This window comes from Prenolepis imparis, unplaced genomic scaffold (assembly GCF_030444845.1).
Source record: "Prenolepis imparis isolate NDT839.2.m4 unplaced genomic scaffold, iyPreImpa1.0 SCAF_10, whole genome shotgun sequence".
Classification (NCBI taxonomy): domain Eukaryota; kingdom Metazoa; phylum Arthropoda; class Insecta; order Hymenoptera; family Formicidae; genus Prenolepis; species Prenolepis imparis.
Window position 1 is genome coordinate 16,679,027 of NW_028141168.1, and position 21,124 is coordinate 16,700,150.

The 21,124-nt window shown below is 39.3% G+C and overlaps 1 protein-coding gene across 1 annotated transcript; it reads left to right on the plus strand.

Annotated features, from left to right (window-relative positions):
* Positions 1-14,676: 14,676 nt before the first annotated feature.
* On the plus strand, positions 14,677-19,675 carry LOC145941965 (achaete-scute complex protein T3). The gene is made up of 2 exons (XM_083048399.1): positions 14,677-15,857; positions 17,589-19,675. The coding sequence occupies exon 1, from the start codon at positions 14,957-14,959 to the stop codon at positions 15,818-15,820; it is 864 nt and encodes a 287-aa protein (XP_082904525.1). The 5' UTR covers positions 14,677-14,956; the 3' UTR covers positions 15,821-15,857; positions 17,589-19,675.
* Positions 19,676-21,124: the final 1,449 nt, after the last annotated feature.

A 21,124-nucleotide genomic window follows, 5' to 3' on the forward strand; every position in this document is an offset into this window, starting at 1 on the left:
CTTTGATCAACCGATACTCTATAAGGTCTTTTGTTTACAACGGCGGCCCACGCATCTGACTCGCGAGAAAAAAAGATGATGTAAAAAAAATTGCCAAACTCCAGCTGCGACGCTGCTAAGTTTCAACTAATTTAACCAACTAATTTAAAGAATAACGAGCGGGGTGATGGGATGTTAACGTTGTCCGCTGCTAATTTATCAGTTAATTACCGATTCTCTCTCATCTCATGGGTTCTCAGCATGAAGCGCGAATACCATCAGAAGCTATTCTCGCTCCTTTCTTCAAGGAGCACCGCGTCATATGCCCCCTGTGCCGAATTATTATAACAGCGTTTCTCTATTATTAATTTTAATAGTATATTATATGTTTCTCAAAGTGTTGTGTTTGTGTGTCGCATTTTCAACATTTCGTATAGGTATCTCCATAATATTTTCGATTCTATTTTGATATCCCGCTGTGAGCCGACGTGAAAATGTATATGTTTCTTTTTTCGAGAACCTTCGTTTTACATTAACAGTTTCATCTAATGAAAGAAAAAGTTAATTCGACGGAATATATATTTTAAAGTATCGCTATAAAATATTTGTCTCATACACGAGTTTCGGATATTGCTGGTTTCGTAAAATTAGCTATCTGAATGTACCACAGCGTATCTCTACGTATATGAATCACATCGGACTACATGTATAACACATGAAAAAGATTTAAGAGATTCTCTCTCATATAAGGTGCCGCATGATCAAGATTGCGCGATTACAGATGCACCTCCGCCGCTCCGTCTTAATTAAGGCGTCCTTATGAAAAGTTCCTCTGTCGGGTTCTACGGCATGTGTTTCCGCCGAGACACGGTATCTTTATATTTCATTTTTCGAATTAAGAACGCTGCTTCTTTTATTAAATATCGAGTTGATTTATCATTCCGGACATTCCTTTTACACGAAATAATTTCGAAATAATAAAATAAGAAAATAAAGTCATTAGATGATTCGAGGATGATTATTGAGTGTAAAATAGCTCGAAATCTTTCAATAGAATTATTTTTTTTATCCATCGATTATCCCCTTGTCGCATGTGTAATTTTTTATAATATATTTAAATATCACGATATATTTTATTCAACTCGACACACAGCACACGTTGAAATTAATTTGTACATATCTCGTAATGTCTTTACACTTTCACAATGTGCTTTTTTTCCTTACTAAGTGAATGCATTATTGCGAAATACAGCAAATTTTAAGATATAAAATTGTAACGCATTAAGACACTCTCACCTGGCACGCATTGCCAAATATACTTTCGGGATATTACAAAATTCATCAAGTTGCATGCCAGGATGGTCCGTCTTAATTAAGCTACCGTTATGAAAAACGGTCGGCAATCATCGAAGTCTCGGCTGATGCAGCGGCACCATAGCTGCACGAGAATGCAATATATATCATGTAATTATGAAACAGGAAATTTATTATCGTTCAAAGTGCGTCTCGCGTTGTCGTCAGTTATATGCCGTGTACCGCAGAGTTAACAATTTAACATCATCATCGTGCAAGAAGCGAGGAGCACAAAGGACATTTGCCACCCAACTTTGATGATTCCTTTTATAATTTCCTACTTTTTCTACCTATCGCAACGTAATTCGAAGACTCTAAGATCGCTCGTTAACGCATCGCAATATTAAGCCGTCCAATATTCGCGATTAATTTAGCCGATGAAGAATGGGCGAGCGTCTCTCGCGCGGGAAAGTATGCGGCACTGCGCCGCCAGTTTCGCGTTAATGAGCGTTGGCGCGCGCCAACGCGCCACGCACGGCACCGGGCGAGCGAGCAGCACGCGCGTGTCGACGGAGAAGGCGCGCGCGAGCCGCGGATGGAAAGGATGAGAGAGAGAGAGAGAGAGAAAGAAAGCGCCAGGGTCCGGTCGTGGTCCCTCGCTCGCGCGCGCACATGCGGAGACGACGAAAACGGCAGCTGCAGCCACGCGCCCTCCGCCGCCGCCGTCGTCGTCGTTGCCAGCCACGGCCCTCTTCGTACACCACTTTACAGGTCTGCTTCTTTCTCTCTTTCCTCCATCGCTCTCCTTTCCCTTTTCCTCGTGTACCCTCTTTCCTCCTCTCTCTATCGCCCGAGACCGAATTCTGTCGTCTTGTTTCGTCTCCTGTCCACCTTGCTCTGTTTCTTCCTCGCGCCGACGAACGGGCACCCCGTATCGCTATCCTCCTTCTCACGTGTGTACGGTGACACGCACGCATGTATGTACGCACACCGAGGCGGGGTCGTGCGCCAAAGAGGACCACCGGACTTGTCACCTGCAGCCTAGCAAGCAGACTCCCAACGGTCCTACAGCCACCGTCGACACCTTGCCCAACTTCTTGGGTCCAGAGAGAGATGGAGGGGAAGAATAGAGAGAGAGAGAGGAAAGAAAAAAAGAGAAGGGGAGCAATAAAATTTGGAAATTGAAATTATTTTTATACAGTTAGATACGTAAATAGATTTCCAACACGTGGTCAAGCTGACGGTTTACGTCAACACGTAACATCGTAATATCGAGTACGATGCGCAATTCGATTGCCTTGAGAGTGAAGCACGAAGGGATCGAAAATTTATTGACGCAGGTGCGAATCGATAAGACGAGCTGATTAATTAAATGAATGAATAAATTGAAAATCGCTATTTAAATGCTCTTTGCTATTAGTTTAAGAATCCTCTACCTTACGTTCTCTCGTCCACACATTCCGAAAAATTATCAACCTATCGAGATAAATATCGAAGGACAAAAAGAGCATTAGAGGAATCGTCTTTCTCAAGCACTCTACATGTCAAGCAATTTAAGTTACTAGTGTCGATACAAAGATACCGACGATTTTTATTCATTTTCTCCGCCTTTTTATCGCCAAAGGGGTGAGAGTAGCCATTTACACGTACGCTTCGGTCTCTTTGGTGAAAATTCCGTTTAAAGTCTCATTCTGACGTAACAGGGGCGCGACATTAAACGAACTCCTGGGCCGCAAGCAGGTGCATTGCGCGCAAAGATGAATCTTGATGCACAAAGTTTCTTTCGCGTGCGTGATCCCGAGTGGAGCACGCGCTCGCGAGAGCGCGTATCATTAATAATGTTTTTCGGATTCTCGCGTACGACATCTCTTTTTCTCCTCTCCTCTCGCGCATTACATCGAGTCATATTTTCTTAAATCAGGTATGTCACTGAAATAAAAGTTTTACAAATTGGGTTACGCGTATAAAAATATAAATAATGGTCGATAAAAAATTGTAATGTAAAGAGAAGTCGCCTGCGTGTGTATATGTGACACAAGCTTATAATACTTTCACTCAATTAAAGGTAGACGCGCAGCGTTAGATGCGTGAAAGATGAGTACTTAATTATGCATACTCGCTAATTGATATAGATAGACCAATTGATAGAGGCCCAACAACCATTCTACATTAGCATATAAGTGATCTTTTTATTCCGCCAATGTCAAAACTCGCTCATTAATACGTCACCCCGTTGCAGATTAAATACATATCTCTTGTAAAGAGAATTAATTAGGGAGCTTCGGATAGACGTATAGTATATTAAGTACGGATATTATATCGCGCTCAAATTTCTATCTAATTTCGGTAACGCTTTATCAACACACATTTCAAACGATCAAACTTTAATCACCGGGAATCTAATTCGAAAAGTAATCGCGAAGGAGTTAATAATAATTTATGTCACGTTTTATCTCGCCGTTTATATACACGCCCGTTTATCTCACAGCGCATCATTTATCATTCGTCGATGTGCACGCGTCGATTGCACTTATACCTATATCACGATTAAAGGCAGTTAGCGAGATGAGGCAGTTGACTCGCGTGCGATCATTCTCTTACCGTTAAATGCAAATTAATGTTCGAGGATGCAGCTATGTACGGGGCAGTGTTACGTTCTCGCAGGTGTTTCGCATACCAGTCGACATGTTTTTTTCCTTCTTTCTTATTATTAGACCGAAGGTCTTTTCCGATACAGAGAGTATATCTAGAAAGTGGTCGGGTCGTAGTCAAATATCGATATCCGTAATCTGATGTAGCTGTATAGGAATCGGCGAACATATTCGAAACAGACAGAGAGAGAAAGAGAAAGAGAGAGAGAGAGAAATACAGCGGCAGCTGCCATCGTAATTGGTAGCCTCGGAGGCCCGCATGCTCAAAGTATCGTCGTGTATCTCTCGCTGTAAAAGTATAAGGACATGATCGTGAAAAGCGGCCAAAGAAGTCGCGGCACGCGTCGTCGACTTCAATTTCACGAGGGAATTCTGGAACGACGTCGCCGATAAATTTATTACGAATCTTGTCCGAGGAGATGAGAAATATCGTTGTCTATCTCACGTCGCGACCGTTTATGCGAACTGTATGTTAACAACATCGCCGGATGAATTATAACCCCCGATTTCGGAAACCGTCCGATAAAAGGGCGCAAAAACAAGCGCGACCGTGTAAAACAGGTTTCAAGATGTAAATCGCGCATACGCATTTTACATCGTTCAATTAAATGCGAAAGTTCTGTAAGCAGCTAAAAATATTACAGATTACGGCACTGCGATGCTGCGTTCGATAATTGGATCAATAGCTTAGTCGATAGCTGGAAACTACGGACATCTGTCACATTATTAAGGAATAAAGAAAAGTATTTGGCGGAGCGAGCCGCTGCTCCAACTTACTCGCGACTCGGAGTAGTCGACAAAGGACAGTCGAGATAAACAGTCGCAAAATAAGCAAATGATCGATAGTTTTCTCTGGTAGAAAGCGGGTTTGCGCAAGGGCTCGATTTGCGTGCGTTTATATCGTAAATCTTTCTTTGTATCTTCTTTTATTTGTCTTTACTATGTAGAAATGCAGATTCATGTAAAACTACCGATCTTCTCTCGAGTTTATTCGTGCCTATAAACCATCAAGATCCTTACAGTTCTTCGACTTAATCTCGCACGGCGATATGAAATGTCAATCGACATCCTTGCGACGTGTCCGCACGAATAAGAGCGCTTGTCTCGCGATAGGGATAAGTCGCATTCGAATATAGAAATCGATCGAGTCGTCGCCAAAGCGTGAAATCGAAAGGTAACGTTAACTGCGCGAGATACGAGCATCATCAATTGTAAAAATTGAATATCTGAATTCACGTATCGTGTTCTTGCGAAAAATTTCGTCGCGCGAGTAAATTTCGTGCGAACCACTCCACCTGCTATTTCGTTTCCAGGCCGCCTCTTTTTGCTCCCATCTCCTCTTCTTTCTCTTTTTTTTTTTTCTCGTTCATTCCTTTTATCACATGTAGCATTTGCTCTCTTTTTCTGTTCTCGACGTCAGTCGAGACGTAATTAAATGCAACAGAATTCGAGAAATCTGTGTCTCTCTTAGCCTAAGATTTCTCAAAAATATACAGAATCAGCATTTCTTCCTTACTTACATTGACCGGCAATCAATGCTAAATACATATATAGTTTCGCAAAATGATGACGACGGCAAAAGCAATAAGTCTTTCGTTGGACGCTGTCTTGATAATCGGCTCATTATCTTGCCGAGAAATAATTACGACTGGACGATGCGTAATTAATGAGAGACATGGGCGCTAAGAAGCGAAAGAAGAACGCATGCCACACTCGCTATCTTCAAAATCTCTCCGCGCTAGTCCCTCTTCAACGTCCTTCCTTTTCTTCCTCTTCCCCACAACACTTTCCTCGCTCTTTCGTACTTGTCCTTTTTTCCCTCTCGAGTATCTTTTTTGCCACGCCCTCTTTCGGGGATCCTTTTTCGGGTTTGTCCTTCGTTATTACCAGCCGAGATTATCGAGGTTTTTAGCACCTCGGAACAGTGGGCACCCTCTTTGGGGCCCGCTCTTTTTGCGTACAACCCGTGAACCGATCGTACCTTTTGCGCGAATGGACATCGCAGCGTCTCACAGATGAGTGACGCGGCAATAAAGTTAATTACATTTGAATGCAAACTTGATAAGTAGTCCGTGAATTTTTGCCGAGAAATACCGTTTTAGGTAATTGTTATTATATTTTGAGTAAGCGAATAACGGGACGTGTAAGTTATTTGTTTAAAATATTTAAGCCGCATTAGAAGCGAATTGCAAAACATATTAGAAAATAAATTAGATTATTTCTTATTTACACGTTTTGTTTTATTTAAATTATAAAAAGAAATCTAGGACAGTTTTCTATATAACAAATAAGCTTTTACAAAAGTATTCAGTAAATTCTTTTGTATATGTTTACAATCAAGTGCCGCGATAAAACCTTATATGTGTACGGATATCGATCCAAGAAAAATATAAGATTGTAATATAATTACATTCAATTTCAAGAGAGTTGTAAAAAGAACCTCCTCGATATTACGTTGTAGATCGAAATATACCATGCTCCGAAATTTTATCACAATCTTTCTCTTTCCCAAAATTAATTAATGGTTAATTAAATTCAAATCAAAAGCGCGAAACACACATTACTCGTCGATGATTACAAGGAAAACCTTCGTAAAAATATTTTTTCACGCATATATGTATAATTAAGTGTTGCCGCGGCGCGCAAATCCAATGAGCTGATGCATATCCGTATTTTATTATTATCCGCGATCATGGCGGTGGCGGCGAGAGAGAGATATTTAAGTGTTTTATTATCCTTCGATTCCTCTCTCTTTCTCTCTCTTTTCTTCGCCGATGGTGTCTCGAGATGCGTCGTGGCAAACAGGCGCGGCGGGGCCCTGGACCCTCTCGCGGGTCACAGGAACAACGAACGGGCCTCGCGTGCGCGCGTCCTTGACCGCGAGACCTTGACATCCGGGCGATTGCATCCAACATCTCAGGGTAGACCACGTCATTTCGTGAAAGTAGAAACGCGCCGAGCCGAGCCGAGCCGATCGCGCGCGCGCATGCAATTTATCGTCTCTTGTCGCGCGCGCATCCCTCGCATCCGATCTCCGCCACCGCCGTCGTCACATCAGCTGCTCGATATTTGCATGTCAACGAGGCGCGTGGAATCGCATGCCAAGTGGGCTCACAATACATACGTGCCAGCCTGAAAATTGTAGGTGGCGATGCGAATGAGCGTGTTTACCTTGCTTGTCCCAGAAGCTATCACTGCAATTTGCTCGCGCGCACTCTATTTTCGCTCTTTTGCGCTCTTTTTGCTTCGGTTTAATTTTCTAAATATTGTTTACACACGTATATATATTAGGGGAGTATATGCCAATATTAATTTCAACGAATCTAAATAGATGTTTCATAGCTATCTGTCCAGTAGATTACCAGAATCTGATCAAGAGTGGATAGATTTAATATTAAATTTAAAAAAGTTTAAAGAAAAATGATACACCGTTTCGTTTTTTGAGGTCAATTATATGAATAGTATCAATCAAACTTCAATTGAATGCACATCTCCGTGATATTTCAGTGTTGCCGGTACGGTTCAAGGAGAAAGATCCATGGAACATTTTCTCTTTAACGCGTCTTGTTCTCCCGCTAATGTATTCAAGGTCCCTCGAGATTTAACCGATTAATGGATAAGGACACGATTCGATTCTTCAACGTCACGAGCCGGAGAGGAAAAGGGGGAAGGATTTTACGGCGCGGCGGAGGTTGGTGCCTCTATGAGATCTCTGCTCGATCCCGATCCTTGTAATTAAGGCTATCTCGGAATATCTGACATTCCTCAGCGCCAAAAGGGAACATCGGTGACAATTTAGATAATGCCGTCAAAAAACCATACCGGACCCTTTGCCCGGTAGCAGGTATAGAAGTATCGAGAAATAAAAAAAAGAATACGGAGGAGAAAGAAAATAAAGCCGATATTTTTCTCTTGCGGCGAGAAAACACCCCTCGAAATCCGGAAAGCCATAAACCGACCCGAAACGAATCTCAGTCATTGTTTGCGTTTGTTGTAGAAATTTTTGCGAGGATTGACGAAAGGAAGAATAATGTGCACCGTCTTGCTTTCAGAAAAAACTGCGGGATATCTACCATTGTTGAAAACTGCGAACAACAGAATAAATTTGCGTTCGAACCTTGCTATTCTTAGTTTCTCTTTCTCTCTCTTTTTCTAATCTTAACGGCGTGTAAACGCGATTTAATATTAGCCGGCGATAAAGCGCGATGTGATAAAAAGCTGAATGGAGTCATTGTCGGCAAACGCGCGACGATACAGAACATAGTACTATGACGTAACGTCATAGAGTCAATTTCTGAATATACACATATGACTAAGTAAGTATCCTTTTTGACGTTTCATTTAGAAAAAAAAAAAAAAAAATACGCCGTTGAATAGCACAAAATCAAACGATGTATTCATCGTTTCGCATCCTCGGCATAAATATTATCGACCAATCAAGTCTCCCTTGTGAAAGAACTATCGATACTCCGTGTAGCGGTCATTCAGTAGCCGATCCTTAAACATTACGACTGATATCGCCTCGAATCATTGGCAACCATCAACGAACGGTAGCTCTCGCTCGAGATCCTTTCAACGACCTGGCCAAGCCTTCGTGAAGGTTCATGACTCCGTCCTTTTGTCGGACACGAGAAATTCCTGCGGGACGTCCGCCCAATCGTACGCGCGGATAGTCCAACCAGATATAGTTGTGTGCGAACGCGCGTCATCCCTTCGAATGGCCGGGAGTTCCCTTTGTGCGTTCACGTGAAAAATGACTCGTCGAATGATCCGCCGCAGAAGATCCTTCCACCTCGAATTATACCACGGGGTACTACGCACGATAAATCTTCTCCATCGAGAAGAATCGCCGTTGCTGATCGTCGCGCTTCGATCCCCGATTTCGTGACGATGCCATTCGTACACACGTTCTTACACGTAAAACCAACGATGAAGAGACGGATGATGCTCGACGCGAGCGGGGAGAAACCGCGATTACACTGGATTGAATTGTGCCAGTGGATCAACCGACACACACAATACGATCGCGGATTACAGACGCTTAAACGTGTTCTCGTATTCTCGTATTCCAATTGCACTGTATTATCGAAAGGTTCGATCAACGATACCTGCTTGATATATGCCATTATTAGATTCAAGATATATAATTCTAAAATTATAAATTTCTTGATAATTATATGTTTGTAAGAAAATTAATTTAGAATCATCCTGTATGTATCTAATTGTAAGAGGCTGTTTATGAAATCAATGCTTATCTAATCCAGCCGGTCATTAACGAGGACAACATTAGTAAGTTGCCTAAATAGTTGTCCAGGTTTAATCACTAATGCGGATAATTAATCACTGATAAATCGTCCGATATCAATAATAAAAGTTTTTCACTTGTGAAATTTGATATAATTATCGCTTTCTTGTGTGTATCGAGCCCCTTCGTCGAGATTAAAGAGGGAATGGCCAGTTTAAAAAAATATATTATAATTAAACGATTACAATTTCGAGAGATAGAAATCGCATGTACGGCGATTATCGTCTTATCCTTACATACGCGCACGACGTGGATTTGTGAAAAAAAGCATCTCCCAGTGATAATGTCTACAAGGTCGTTCACATGGGAAACCACAATCGCGGCGGTTCGTCGGAACGTGTCATGGATCATTAATCAGCCTCGGCGATGGCGGCCGATGGAACCGTAAGGCCTTTGTCGTTTTATGCTTAAACCGGGAAAATTATGCGCTGGCTGTGTGTTACGGCAATTGCATTCGCTCGCGTCCGTCGCGCCGGGGTAATTGCAAAGTTTCACGCGTACGCACAATCCGCCGGGTGCGTCGGGTATCCCCGGCAATATGCAAATAACGTGTTTGTCTAAACGTGACAAATCCGGAATACAATGCCTCGCACTCTTGGCGCATACTGTGCGATAGGAGCGATGGGCCAGCTCTCGGTTAAGACCTTGAAGATCTCCCGCGGGGTAAGCGCAGAATTCCGCAATCAAGGCTTTTTAGCGAAATAAAATAAGAGATAAATTAAAAACAATATATTCTCTGTGTCGATGTAGCTTTCACGTGCAACATATATGTATATATATGGCGTCTTTTAATCTTAAAAGCAAATTAATTATACGCACTACGCGCATAATATAAAAATATATTGCTTTTAGAAAAATATATGGTTCTACCATACATATTATATTGTATATTCTTCACAGTTTTATATATATGTGTATATATATATAATGCGGATATGTGTATGTGTATGTACATATCTCACTCACGAATTAATTCATCGCGGCCATACGCGTTTTTTCTCTTCCCCTGCGATGGGATTCAGGAAGAATGATTCAGGGAAGATAAATTCCGATAGTAGAGTATTTTTTTGTCAGACATTTTTGCGCGTCTCTTAAACCAAGCGCATGTTGCCCATTAATCTACGTCTGGACATAAAGTGCAATTTAATCACTGCATGATAAGTGCATATGCGTCGATGGTAATTGGTACCATCTTAATAATGCGTACCGTTTATTCGAATAATTAATACAGATACCTGAAGATATGAAATATTATATAAGTTTTTTTTCTAATATACCGATTAATTCTGTTTCCTTATTGCTTATAATTAATTACTTAAATATAATTAACTCACAAGAAAATTTGTCAAATGAGTTTGTTAATTGAACATTATCGCGTCTCATTTTAAGTAATATGCATACGTTACAAGTTACAAATTTATTTATTATTGCATAATCAATAGACAAATTTGTTCAGTCTTCTAGCGATTAATTATGTAGAATTTTTTCATTCTTGCTCAAAAATTTTTAAAAAATTCTCGATATTCATACGAGCGGATTAATCAGTAATATCGGTATCCGGCCAACCTGCTGCGACATATGCCACATACGTTGGCTCACGCATCGATACGCATACCTGCTCAACATACGTTTTTGCGTCATATGCGTCGCCGATTATATTCCGTTCGGCAACCCCACACATGACCCTATGTATAAAATAGACGTACGCAAGCGTAAATTCTCTCCCTCGAACTGTCTCTCCTCGACCCCCCGTTCATTCCGGAACACAATTATCTGTGCATTACATATGCGAGCCGGTGTGTTGACGTGCCGACACGTGAAAATCCATATTTTCGTTACAAATCTGGCGAAAAAATTGTGCGAATTTGATTTACGATCATAGATAAAAAATTTATCGTAAGATCGGTGCAAAAAATGCGATGTTTTCACAGATATAATTAATAGAAGTTATAAAATTTATTGCGTGAATATTAATTAGTCGGTGTCGGAATTATTACATTTATGCGTAGCATTTGAAATTTATTAGAAGAAAGAGAAGAAAGAGAAGAAAGATTTTTCTTTCATTACAAACGTCAAAGCTCGTTATTCAATGTCCCTATTGTTATAAATAACTCGGTGATGATGCGTTTTACTTGATGCAACTTTTTCGAGGGCGATCATTATCGGCCTTGTCACAATCGTGAAAGCGTCTGCAGTTAATTAGGAATGCAGAAAAATTCTCTCTGTGGGATTGTATATCTAAATAAAATATTTTTTCTTAAAAGAAATTAATTTTACAATAACCAAAAATAATGATAAGAATTTTAACTGCTTTCTATTATAATATATACCTGACACGAAAAAAATATATTTCTCATGAGAACATTAAAAATATGAAGACAAACCCCACAACTATTATTATCCCCTTTACTTAAATACTCGCGAGAGACTGTTTACGATAACGTGTAATCGACACAAATCAGCGGCGGTATATTATTACAACAAAGGTATAATATAAAGAACTAAACTGCTCTAAACGCCTCCGTCGTGAAAATGATGGAGAGAAGAGAAGGGCTCGAGAAATTGTAACAATTGCATAGCGCACCCATGGTCCATACTTCATCCGGTCAACCAGAGAGAGAGAGAGAGAGAACCCCCTAATCTCTATGATCGCGCGGGACAATGATCCGAACGATCTAACATCTAACATAAAACCGCGCCCGAGGCACAACTGCAACGCGCAGTTGCATCGACTGCAAGGGTTGACTTAAGGGAGAACGCAACAACGTGGCATCGTTCATCTCACCACTCGGCACGGTAATTAATTTCACGGTAATTGGCGGCGAAGTGTCTGGCAATCGAGGCGCGCGCGCGAGAGGTTCAAGAATATATAATTACGGAATAAATTCTGACTTCGGGAGGTTTCAAGATAATAAGGCTATTAAAAATGTTCAGAAAATTCTCTGATCTCTGTCTGTCCTTTACAACGATTGTCGCGGTTCCTCTTTGACAACATCGCAATGTATCCGCTTTCGAATTCCTTTCTCCTCTTCAGAGATTACGCCATTCGTATATTTTTTTCTAATTAAATATATATAAAATAATTAATCATTATTTGTATCATCAGTGATAAATATTTTTATAATATTTAACACAATGAATGTTATTCATATCATCAACCCTATAAAGAGATTTACGTGTGGTGCGAAAAAAGAAAACAAGTTTTCTCTCAATGAAATAGTATCTATTTATATTAATGCAAAAACTTTGTAGCTCTGTAAAATTATATATTAAATTTTAAATATGTAATATATTTCGCTCCTAAGCGCTCCTCGCGCTTAAACATTCAACACTCTGAGAGATGTCGGTCTCTTTCGCGTTCCTACATATACTCGTCGTCCTTATCAGGGGTCTAAAGCGCGCATCTATTATCTATCCGAATCGTCCGCCTGCCATTTATTTATTCACGTAAAATGTGTCCAGCAGGACCCTCTCTCTACGTCGGTCGTCCTCTAGCGCTCCCTCGTGAGTCGCCTTTTCGACAAGAAGAAAGACAAACCTGTGTAAAAAGAGAGACGCGGGAGAACCGCCAGAGAGGATGAAAAGGAGGAAAAAGGAACGGGGAACGCGTATACCTGTTCTCCACGCGCGAGCGCGACTCCACACACATGTACGCGCATCCCCTGCCTCCCCTTCCCACCCCATACAAGCGCCCTTAAGCGCACGAGGCTCGAGCAAGCACGCGTGCGCCCTCGTACACGCACGCATGTAGACGCACGCTCCGTTCGGCGAGGATAAAACCGGACGAATAGAAGGGAAGAGAAGGGAACCAGCGGATGGGAGTAGGCGCGCGCCACGAATGTGAGGAAGGGAGGACGGCTCGCGTCTCTTCCCTTTCCTCTTTGTCGTCATACATGTCTTCTTTACTAGTGACGGCAGTGAGCTTGACATCGTTGGTTCCATATGTTTCTTTTTTTTTTTTTTCGGAAGCATGTCTCATTCTTATCTTCAACGTGATGATTTATTGTTAGTACACAAAAATGAGACGAAATCTTCCAACACTGGATTTTTTTATTCTATCAATAACTTTTTAAATAATAGTTTACTTTTCTTTCAATAAAATAAAAATTGGCGATATATGAAAATGTTTCAACTTTTTCCAGTCTATGCAATAGTTGCAATAAACTATATGTATCGTAAGAAAGACTCGAGAAGACACGTGCTACAGTCGTACCCATCGCTATCTCTCTTTTACCATCGCTACTTTTCTCTCCTCTCGCTCCCCTGTTGCAGTCGTCCGGGTACTCGTATGTTCCGTGCCACCGGGCTCACTCACCCTTCTCCGAGACCTCTTCGTCTTCTGCACAGCTTCCCTCCAGCCGCAGACCTCTCCATCTCCTCCCACTCCTTGTTCCTCATCATTTCTCTTCCTCTTCTTCCTCGGCTTCTCTCCTTGTCATGCGTTCTACACCTCGCTCTCTCGTCGTCTCGCTTCATCAACTTGCCCGGACCCCCGGACCAGCTTTTCTTTCTCCCGGTAACTGTTCAAATTTCGATCCCCGAGACACCACGAGGCCGGTGGGGATGTGGACCCTTCATATGTGCGCAACAGTGTCTCTCACGCGAGAATCGCGGAATTCGGCTGAATACGTAGACATTGGGCCTTATTGACACTAATTCAACTACAACTTATTTATTTATAGTTTTATATTATAGATTGCCATTGAATTTTTACTATAAATCGACAATCTTCCTCAAAATGATAATCCATGTCGTTGCTTACAGTACCAAAATTTATATTTTCTCCTCTTCTTTTCTTCATATTCGATTAAACCATCCTCAATTATAAATTACTAGCATTTTTTTATTGACAAACAAATTATGTTTTTTAGAACTCAGGTTTTAATATACACATTAATATATGTATGTTTTTTAAAGTTATATTGTTTAAATAAACTTAAAAATTAATCTTTGTACGTGCTTTCACACGTTAATTGTCTTATTCATGAAAAATGTAATGAAAGAAATATATAATTCGCATTTTTCGAAATAAAAAATTTATCCTTTATATTAGTTTATCAATGATTTCGAGCAAATGTGCTAATCAGACAGATTCTATCATATTGATAACAATATGTCGTGCTGTAAAACGTAAATCGATAAACAGATCGGAATGGTAGCGGCGTACTAGTACGAGGACGACCAGAGATGAGAATCTCGGGCAGCATAGGGCCTTTGGGACCGCAGTAGTGGGAAATCACGAGGGTATGAGGCACTGCGGGCCGGTAAGACGGGGAAAGAGAAAGAGAGAGAGAGAGAAAGAGAGAGAGAAAGAGAGAAAGAGAGAAGACCGGGGGTTTAGGACCCGAGATCGAGTACAAGGGTTCGTGGAGGGGATAGCAGGCGCGTGCCTGCCCCAGCTATATAAGGCCCCGAGCCCTCATTGGCTAAGCATTTCGGGAGCCAGAATCGTACCGAAAGCATCGAGGGTGCAGTTTCATTTTTCTTCCCACGCTTGTCTTTTCGGTCGATCGGTCGATCGGTCGGTCGGTTGGTCGGTCGGTCGGTCTAATTATAAGTTGCGCTTTTCCGTCTTTACGCGATCGCGCGTACTACGAGGTGTCGACGAGAATCGCATCCTCGACGAAGTTTCTCTTCGATATATCGAACAGTGCAGTCTACGAAGGTCGTCTGGCACGCGCTACTACAATTCCTGCTCCTGGGTGGTGGGGGGATTCGGACCCGTGATATGACTTTAGTGGGGCCCAAGGAAGAAAGCATCCTGCCCATCATGCTGAGTGTACAGCAACAACATCATCACCACGGCCTTCACGCTACTTCGACCGCGCAGACCCATCGCGGCAACGTGATTGTCTCCACCAGCGGTATGCCGACAAATAATAGTAGCTTACAACATGGATGTAAGCGCTCCAAGATCTACGGCCAGTCCAGTGGGCCTTATGGCACAGTACCGCATCAACCTGCCTCGGTGGCCAGACGAAACGCGCGAGAGCGCAACAGGGTGAAGCAGGTAAACAATGGATTCGCCACTCTGAGGCAACATATACCGCAGACGGTGGCGCAGGCGCTGGGTAGTAGTACAGCCGGGACTCACGGTGGATCCAGAGCCGGCAGCAAGAAACTGTCTAAGGTAGAAACCCTGAGAATGGCGGTGGAGTACATCAAGAGTCTTCAACGTCTTCTGGACGATCACAACGGCGGTTCCGAGTCGAGCGGATCCTCGCCCATCTCTTCCTCCAATTCACCCGCTTGCGATTCCGAAAATGGAATGGGTTCCGATTCCGGTCATCCGGCGGAGCTGAGACTACGAGGTGGCATCACGGGAGAAATACATCATCACGGTAGTGATCTGCATCGCCATCAACATCTCCGGCAGAATTCCAGCCCGATTTTCGTTCCGACAATATGTTCAGAATCGTCGAGCTCGCCGACGCCGAGCTTCGTCTCCGAAACTTCGTCTGCTGGAAGTCAAGGTTACAGTACGTCTGGTACACTTTATACGACGTATTCCGACAGTAACGACAATCACGAGTTGATGAGACCAGAGGACGAAGAGTTACTGGATGTCATCACTTGGTGGCAGAATCAATGAGAGGACGCCCACGTTGGTTTCTCGTGTCCTTCTCAAGGTTGGTGTCGTGATTCATTGTTTATCTTTAGTTGGTAGTTGTAACTCGCAGGTCATTCACTTTGCAAGGTTTCATGACCTTCAATAGTTGCATTACGTGTCAGTAATTGTGAATGTCAACTTTATTTTATTGTTTAATTTTTTAGTCAATTAATTTTATGATCTCGGGCCAATTTTTAATCTTACGGGTTTTTATTAGTATTATTTTGAATTTTCCAAATAAACGTGTTATCTGTATGAAAATCTCTTCGAGATTCCTCTATTCCTCTCCGAGTATTTTAAAACCATAAAATAATATTATTTTATTAAAGTTTAATATAATTAATCTACTTTAAAATAATTAAACAATTTATAATTGATTATATCGATAAATCAGATGAATGCACGTTCGATGAACTCGATCGATTCGTTCTATTTCTCAAAATATTTCTTCCCATCCTTGCCACCCTCACCAGTTGGCAATCATATATTTCATCCAAGGGTGAATGTCTCGCTATGTTACCGGGAAGCTCAAAGAAATTTCCGACTAGATTTGTGACCTTGCCCCCTTACAATGGCGCGCGCGAACCCTCGCTGAAACCCTGTCCATTCAAATCGCAGACTCCATTCAGGGGTACCGAGTATACATTCGAGGAGCGACGCTTTTGTGCCGCAATTTCTTTCACGATACGTTAATACGCATATGTGTGTGCGTCAGTGCGGTCCCTCTTCTACCGTTTTTTTTTTTTTTTCGACCTCACCCGCCTCTCACCCTTCAGCGGGATTTCCAAGTTGCTCGATCCGATCATCAGGAAAGATACCTTTTTTTTAGAGTTGTACATTGTATAAAGTGTGAGTTTTAAAACGCTACCACTTTTAATAACAAGGATATAAAATTAAAACATAATATTTAAAAATAATAAAAGAAATTTATATTGTGTAGATTATAATATTGTTCGAATACTTGAATAATTATTTAAGATTATAGGAATCGTAAATGTAACAAATTAAAGTTTGAAAATATATGACAAATGTATGCGATAATTTTTCAAGTAGAATATTCTCTCGTTAGAGCTCTTTGAATAAGAATTTTCTTAAGACTCTTTCCAATATTTTTCAATTCAAAGATTTCAAATTGCAAGTATGACAAATATTCAAAGTTTGTTCTTTTCACTAAATCCGCGTTCAAATTCAACTCTAATCTTGATGGACGTAACTTTCGGATCTCTCAACGCGTATATATGGGCTTTCCTTATCCCTGTCTCTCACTTTTCCCCTATCGCTCTTCTCCTTTATCCATCTAACGTTCCACCACTCTTTTTCACGAAGACGATTTCGTCTGCCGCGTTTAACTTGAATGCATCTTTCAGGATATGCCCGTCCCTCGTTTGTCGGTTTTTGAACCGGTACAACGTTCTCTTTTCTTTCTCTTCTCCTCTCATTTCCACTTTTTCTCTCACTTTTACTCACGAAGAGCGGGACTCCTTTGCAGTAAACCGCCCTTACCTGAAATCATCCCCTTCTTCTTTCATCTCGCATACCTGCAGAGCTTTTTTTATCATCTTTCTACTAAGGAGAAGTGTGATCTAGTCGGAAGAATCAATAATGTTTACGTAAAACCGTGAACATGGAATGTCACAAAATTCACATAAAGTCGACAAATAAAAAAATGTTTTTTGTTCAAATAAAACTCATTATCTTATCTGCTATAATATTAGTTTATCTAATGATTTTTTCTCATTTTTTGTTACAGCAATGACCGAATGCAGAAGCACATCAAGAGGGTCAAAAACAAATATGAAACGAATAAGCGAAACAAAGGTAAACGAAGAAAGCGGCTGTTGCATTAATTATAATCTAGTCATATTAGTTTTGCACCTTGTCGTCTAAATTAGTGTAATATGTTATTTTCTTTTGTACAAATGCGAAAGTTTTTTATATGTATTATCTCTAAAAACTATGTGTGTCGTATCGATGTTATAAGTTATAAGTATACACACCTTCGTAGCGTACGATTAAAAGTAGTACTTTGAAAGTACACAGCTATGTAACGAATATAAAATTGCAATTTTTAATTATCTTTTTATATTTTATATAATTTATTATCGCAAAAATACTTTTCGCATTTTATTATCTAAAAATAAACATGCTCTCCAAGGTAGAGAGGATGCGCTTCATTAACAGTTGATTATTTATTCAAGATATCTCGTGTATTTTAACGATTTCAATTTATTCTTCAACTATTCATTGTAGTAAAAAAAATATTTTGAGTTGCTTAGTTTCTCGAGAGCAACATAAAAGTATATGAGAAAATGTGTCGGAATAAATTATGAGAAATGTATATATTTCGAAAGCACATACATACATATTCCACACATGCACACACGCACATATTTCATAGAGCAAAAAAAATTGAGATACTATAAGATATCTCTTTTTAAATCATGCAATTCTCGTTTGAAACATTTCAATGAATAGTTCACCAATAACTTGAGGTGACTCTTAAAATGAAATAAATTCATCGATATGTCATTATTATTATTGTGTATAATAATTATAATAATAATTATATATTATATTGTATTACATTATATTATATTATATATATATTATGTTGCATATTATATTATGTATTGCATTATATTATTTAATTATTGTACAATAATAATAATTATACACATATATATATATATATTGTATATATGTTACAAAATGATTAAATTGCAGTAATTTTATAAAATCTGTAAAGATTCTATAAAATCTCTACAAATTTTATAGAATCGCTGGGGGGAAGGGGGCGTGTTAACAACCGAGTGTTAATGAATAAATGTTAGTGCTGTCAGTATTTAGATGTCCGGGTATTTTTTTCGGATGTTTTCCCGGTATGCTCGATATTATATAATTATTATTATAATTATTATTATTTTATACATAAGTACATTACATTATTATGTTACTTAATTATTATTATTATATTATATTTATATTATATGATAATTATAATTATATAATGTTATATTACTGTGTAATAATTACTTGTAGTATTGTTAGGACGTGGACTGAATAATCTCTAAATGTCTCGGGCTATATCCAATATGTACCCAAATTTATAAAAATTACAAAAATTGCTTGGATCTATTATTTTATTTTACATTATTTTTTTGGATAAAATTTCGATATTTGGATCAATTTGTATTCTTTTTTATTATAGACTTTTATTTAAATGTGCTTCAATCAATTATTGGTAATTTATAACAAATTTATAATAATAGTAATATACTAAAAGCGATATGTGCTATGAGGTTATATATATTAACTTAAGATTATATATATGTAATTATATATATTTTATAAGAATCGAAGTATTGTTGATCAAAGAAGATTCAGGGAATTCACACACACACACACACACACACACACACACAAAAGCACATATAATTAATATTTGTTAGAATATATAATTATTCTCTGATGCTACACATTCAAACAAACGATATGTTTCACTGTAGTTGTAGAAAGAGAAAAGAGATTTGTCGTTTTTAAGAATATAAGCATAGCCTAGCCTCATTGTTTAGCGCATCCGGGTTTCCTATTTTAAAATAAGTTTCGTACCTAGATAATATCCGAAATATTAGAATATCTGAGTAATATTCGAAATATTTGTGTACCTGAATATTGACAACACTATTTATGTTATAAATTATTGTGTATAAATACGGGCGATGAATCGCACACAATCGATCAGATTTATATGTATTTGCCCAGAATAAATCGATCAACGACGTTTCGTGATCGGCAGTGCCTTTTTGTAAATAAAAAAAAATATTGTAATAAAATTTAACGGCAATTCGTTGATTATAACGGATGACGTTATAAATAATTTTACAAAACTGTTGTTTATCTTTTCTACCTCAGCGTTACCTTTATATTAGAATCCAAATATTTACAAAATATTATTTCTTTAAATTTATTTATATTTATTTGCAAGGAGTAAATTCTATTTATTTATATAATACATGTCAGTAAAAGATATTGAGATAAAAAGAATGATAAATATAAGAGTTGTAACAATCTTAATTTTAATTTTGAGAGTGATAGTATCAATAAATAAACGAGTAAAAGCCTCGATTTCATCCATCACATTGTAAACATTATAAATTATATTTCTGTTGTGTGTCTGCGTAACGTCAATACAAGACATTCTTTGTTATCGTAATAAAAATTCCTTTATTCAGCAAACTTTTCAATAATGAAGAGATGTGCAATCCCGTATTTTTTGTGTCAGATTTAAATCTTCTTTTAATATTATTAATTGTATTTTTCTAAGAAAAAAAAAAAAAAAAAATTTACAATTTGTCGTTTATCGTGTATTTTCAAATATTATTTCGCAAAAGAAGTTGACCATGTCACTACGCAGAAGCTGCTCTCGATTAGCCTCATCGGATCGTGTCGCTGTGTGGTTCTTGAGTAAATAACACGAGAAAATAACAGTAATTTTCCCGTCGTGCGTTTCTTTTCGGGCGTTGGCTGCCTCACAATTTTCGAAACCGCAAAACGACTTAAAACGACTGAGTTTTAGTGTTAAAGATTGCGATGTGTATGCCATAATTGACTTGCAAAATGCAACGTATCAATCTAGCACAATGTCAAACAGCAAAAAGGGTCTATTTAATAAAAAAATAAATAAAAATACATTTATCACCGTAAAAATGCAAATCCAAACCTAAATTTAGTCGATTATGCAAAGTTTAATGCATGTAAATATTTTAATCAAAGGAGAGAGAGAGAGAGAGAGAGAGAGGGAGAGAGAGAGAGAGAGAGAAAATAATAAAAGAAATAGTCGACGCGGAATTTTGCGCGGTCCAATTAATAATTCATATTCTCTTATCTATCTCTGGCGAGCCGTGCGAGAGAACACGAAGAGGAACGGTAATTGAGGTTCACGAGGAACGATCGGATCGTGGGCCCGGTCTTACCGGTGCAACGAGTTAAAACGACGCAAGCTGCCTCAATGGTGAATTAACTGTGCGAATCCAGATCCGTCTGACCGGTAAGGATCCTCATTGAAAAAACAACTAACGACTGGTCCTCGTTGTTGCGCGGCCGGTCCTTTGAGAGACTGTTTTAAATTATATTTAAAGTTCAAGGACACGCTCGACATAGCCATTTTAGCGGTCCATTAAATCAATGCGTAAATGATGGTATCAATTTTTTGTCGTCAAAATTGACATAGTCGTATTTTCTTCGTTATTATTCTTTTAATTTTGACACATGTCATATAATTTTTTA

Bases quoted from the DNA above. Each gene is read 5' to 3' on its own strand.
- LOC145941965 (XM_083048399.1), top strand. From the start codon at position 14,957: ATGACTTTAGTGGGGCCCAAGGAAGAAAGCATCCTGCCCATCATGCTG.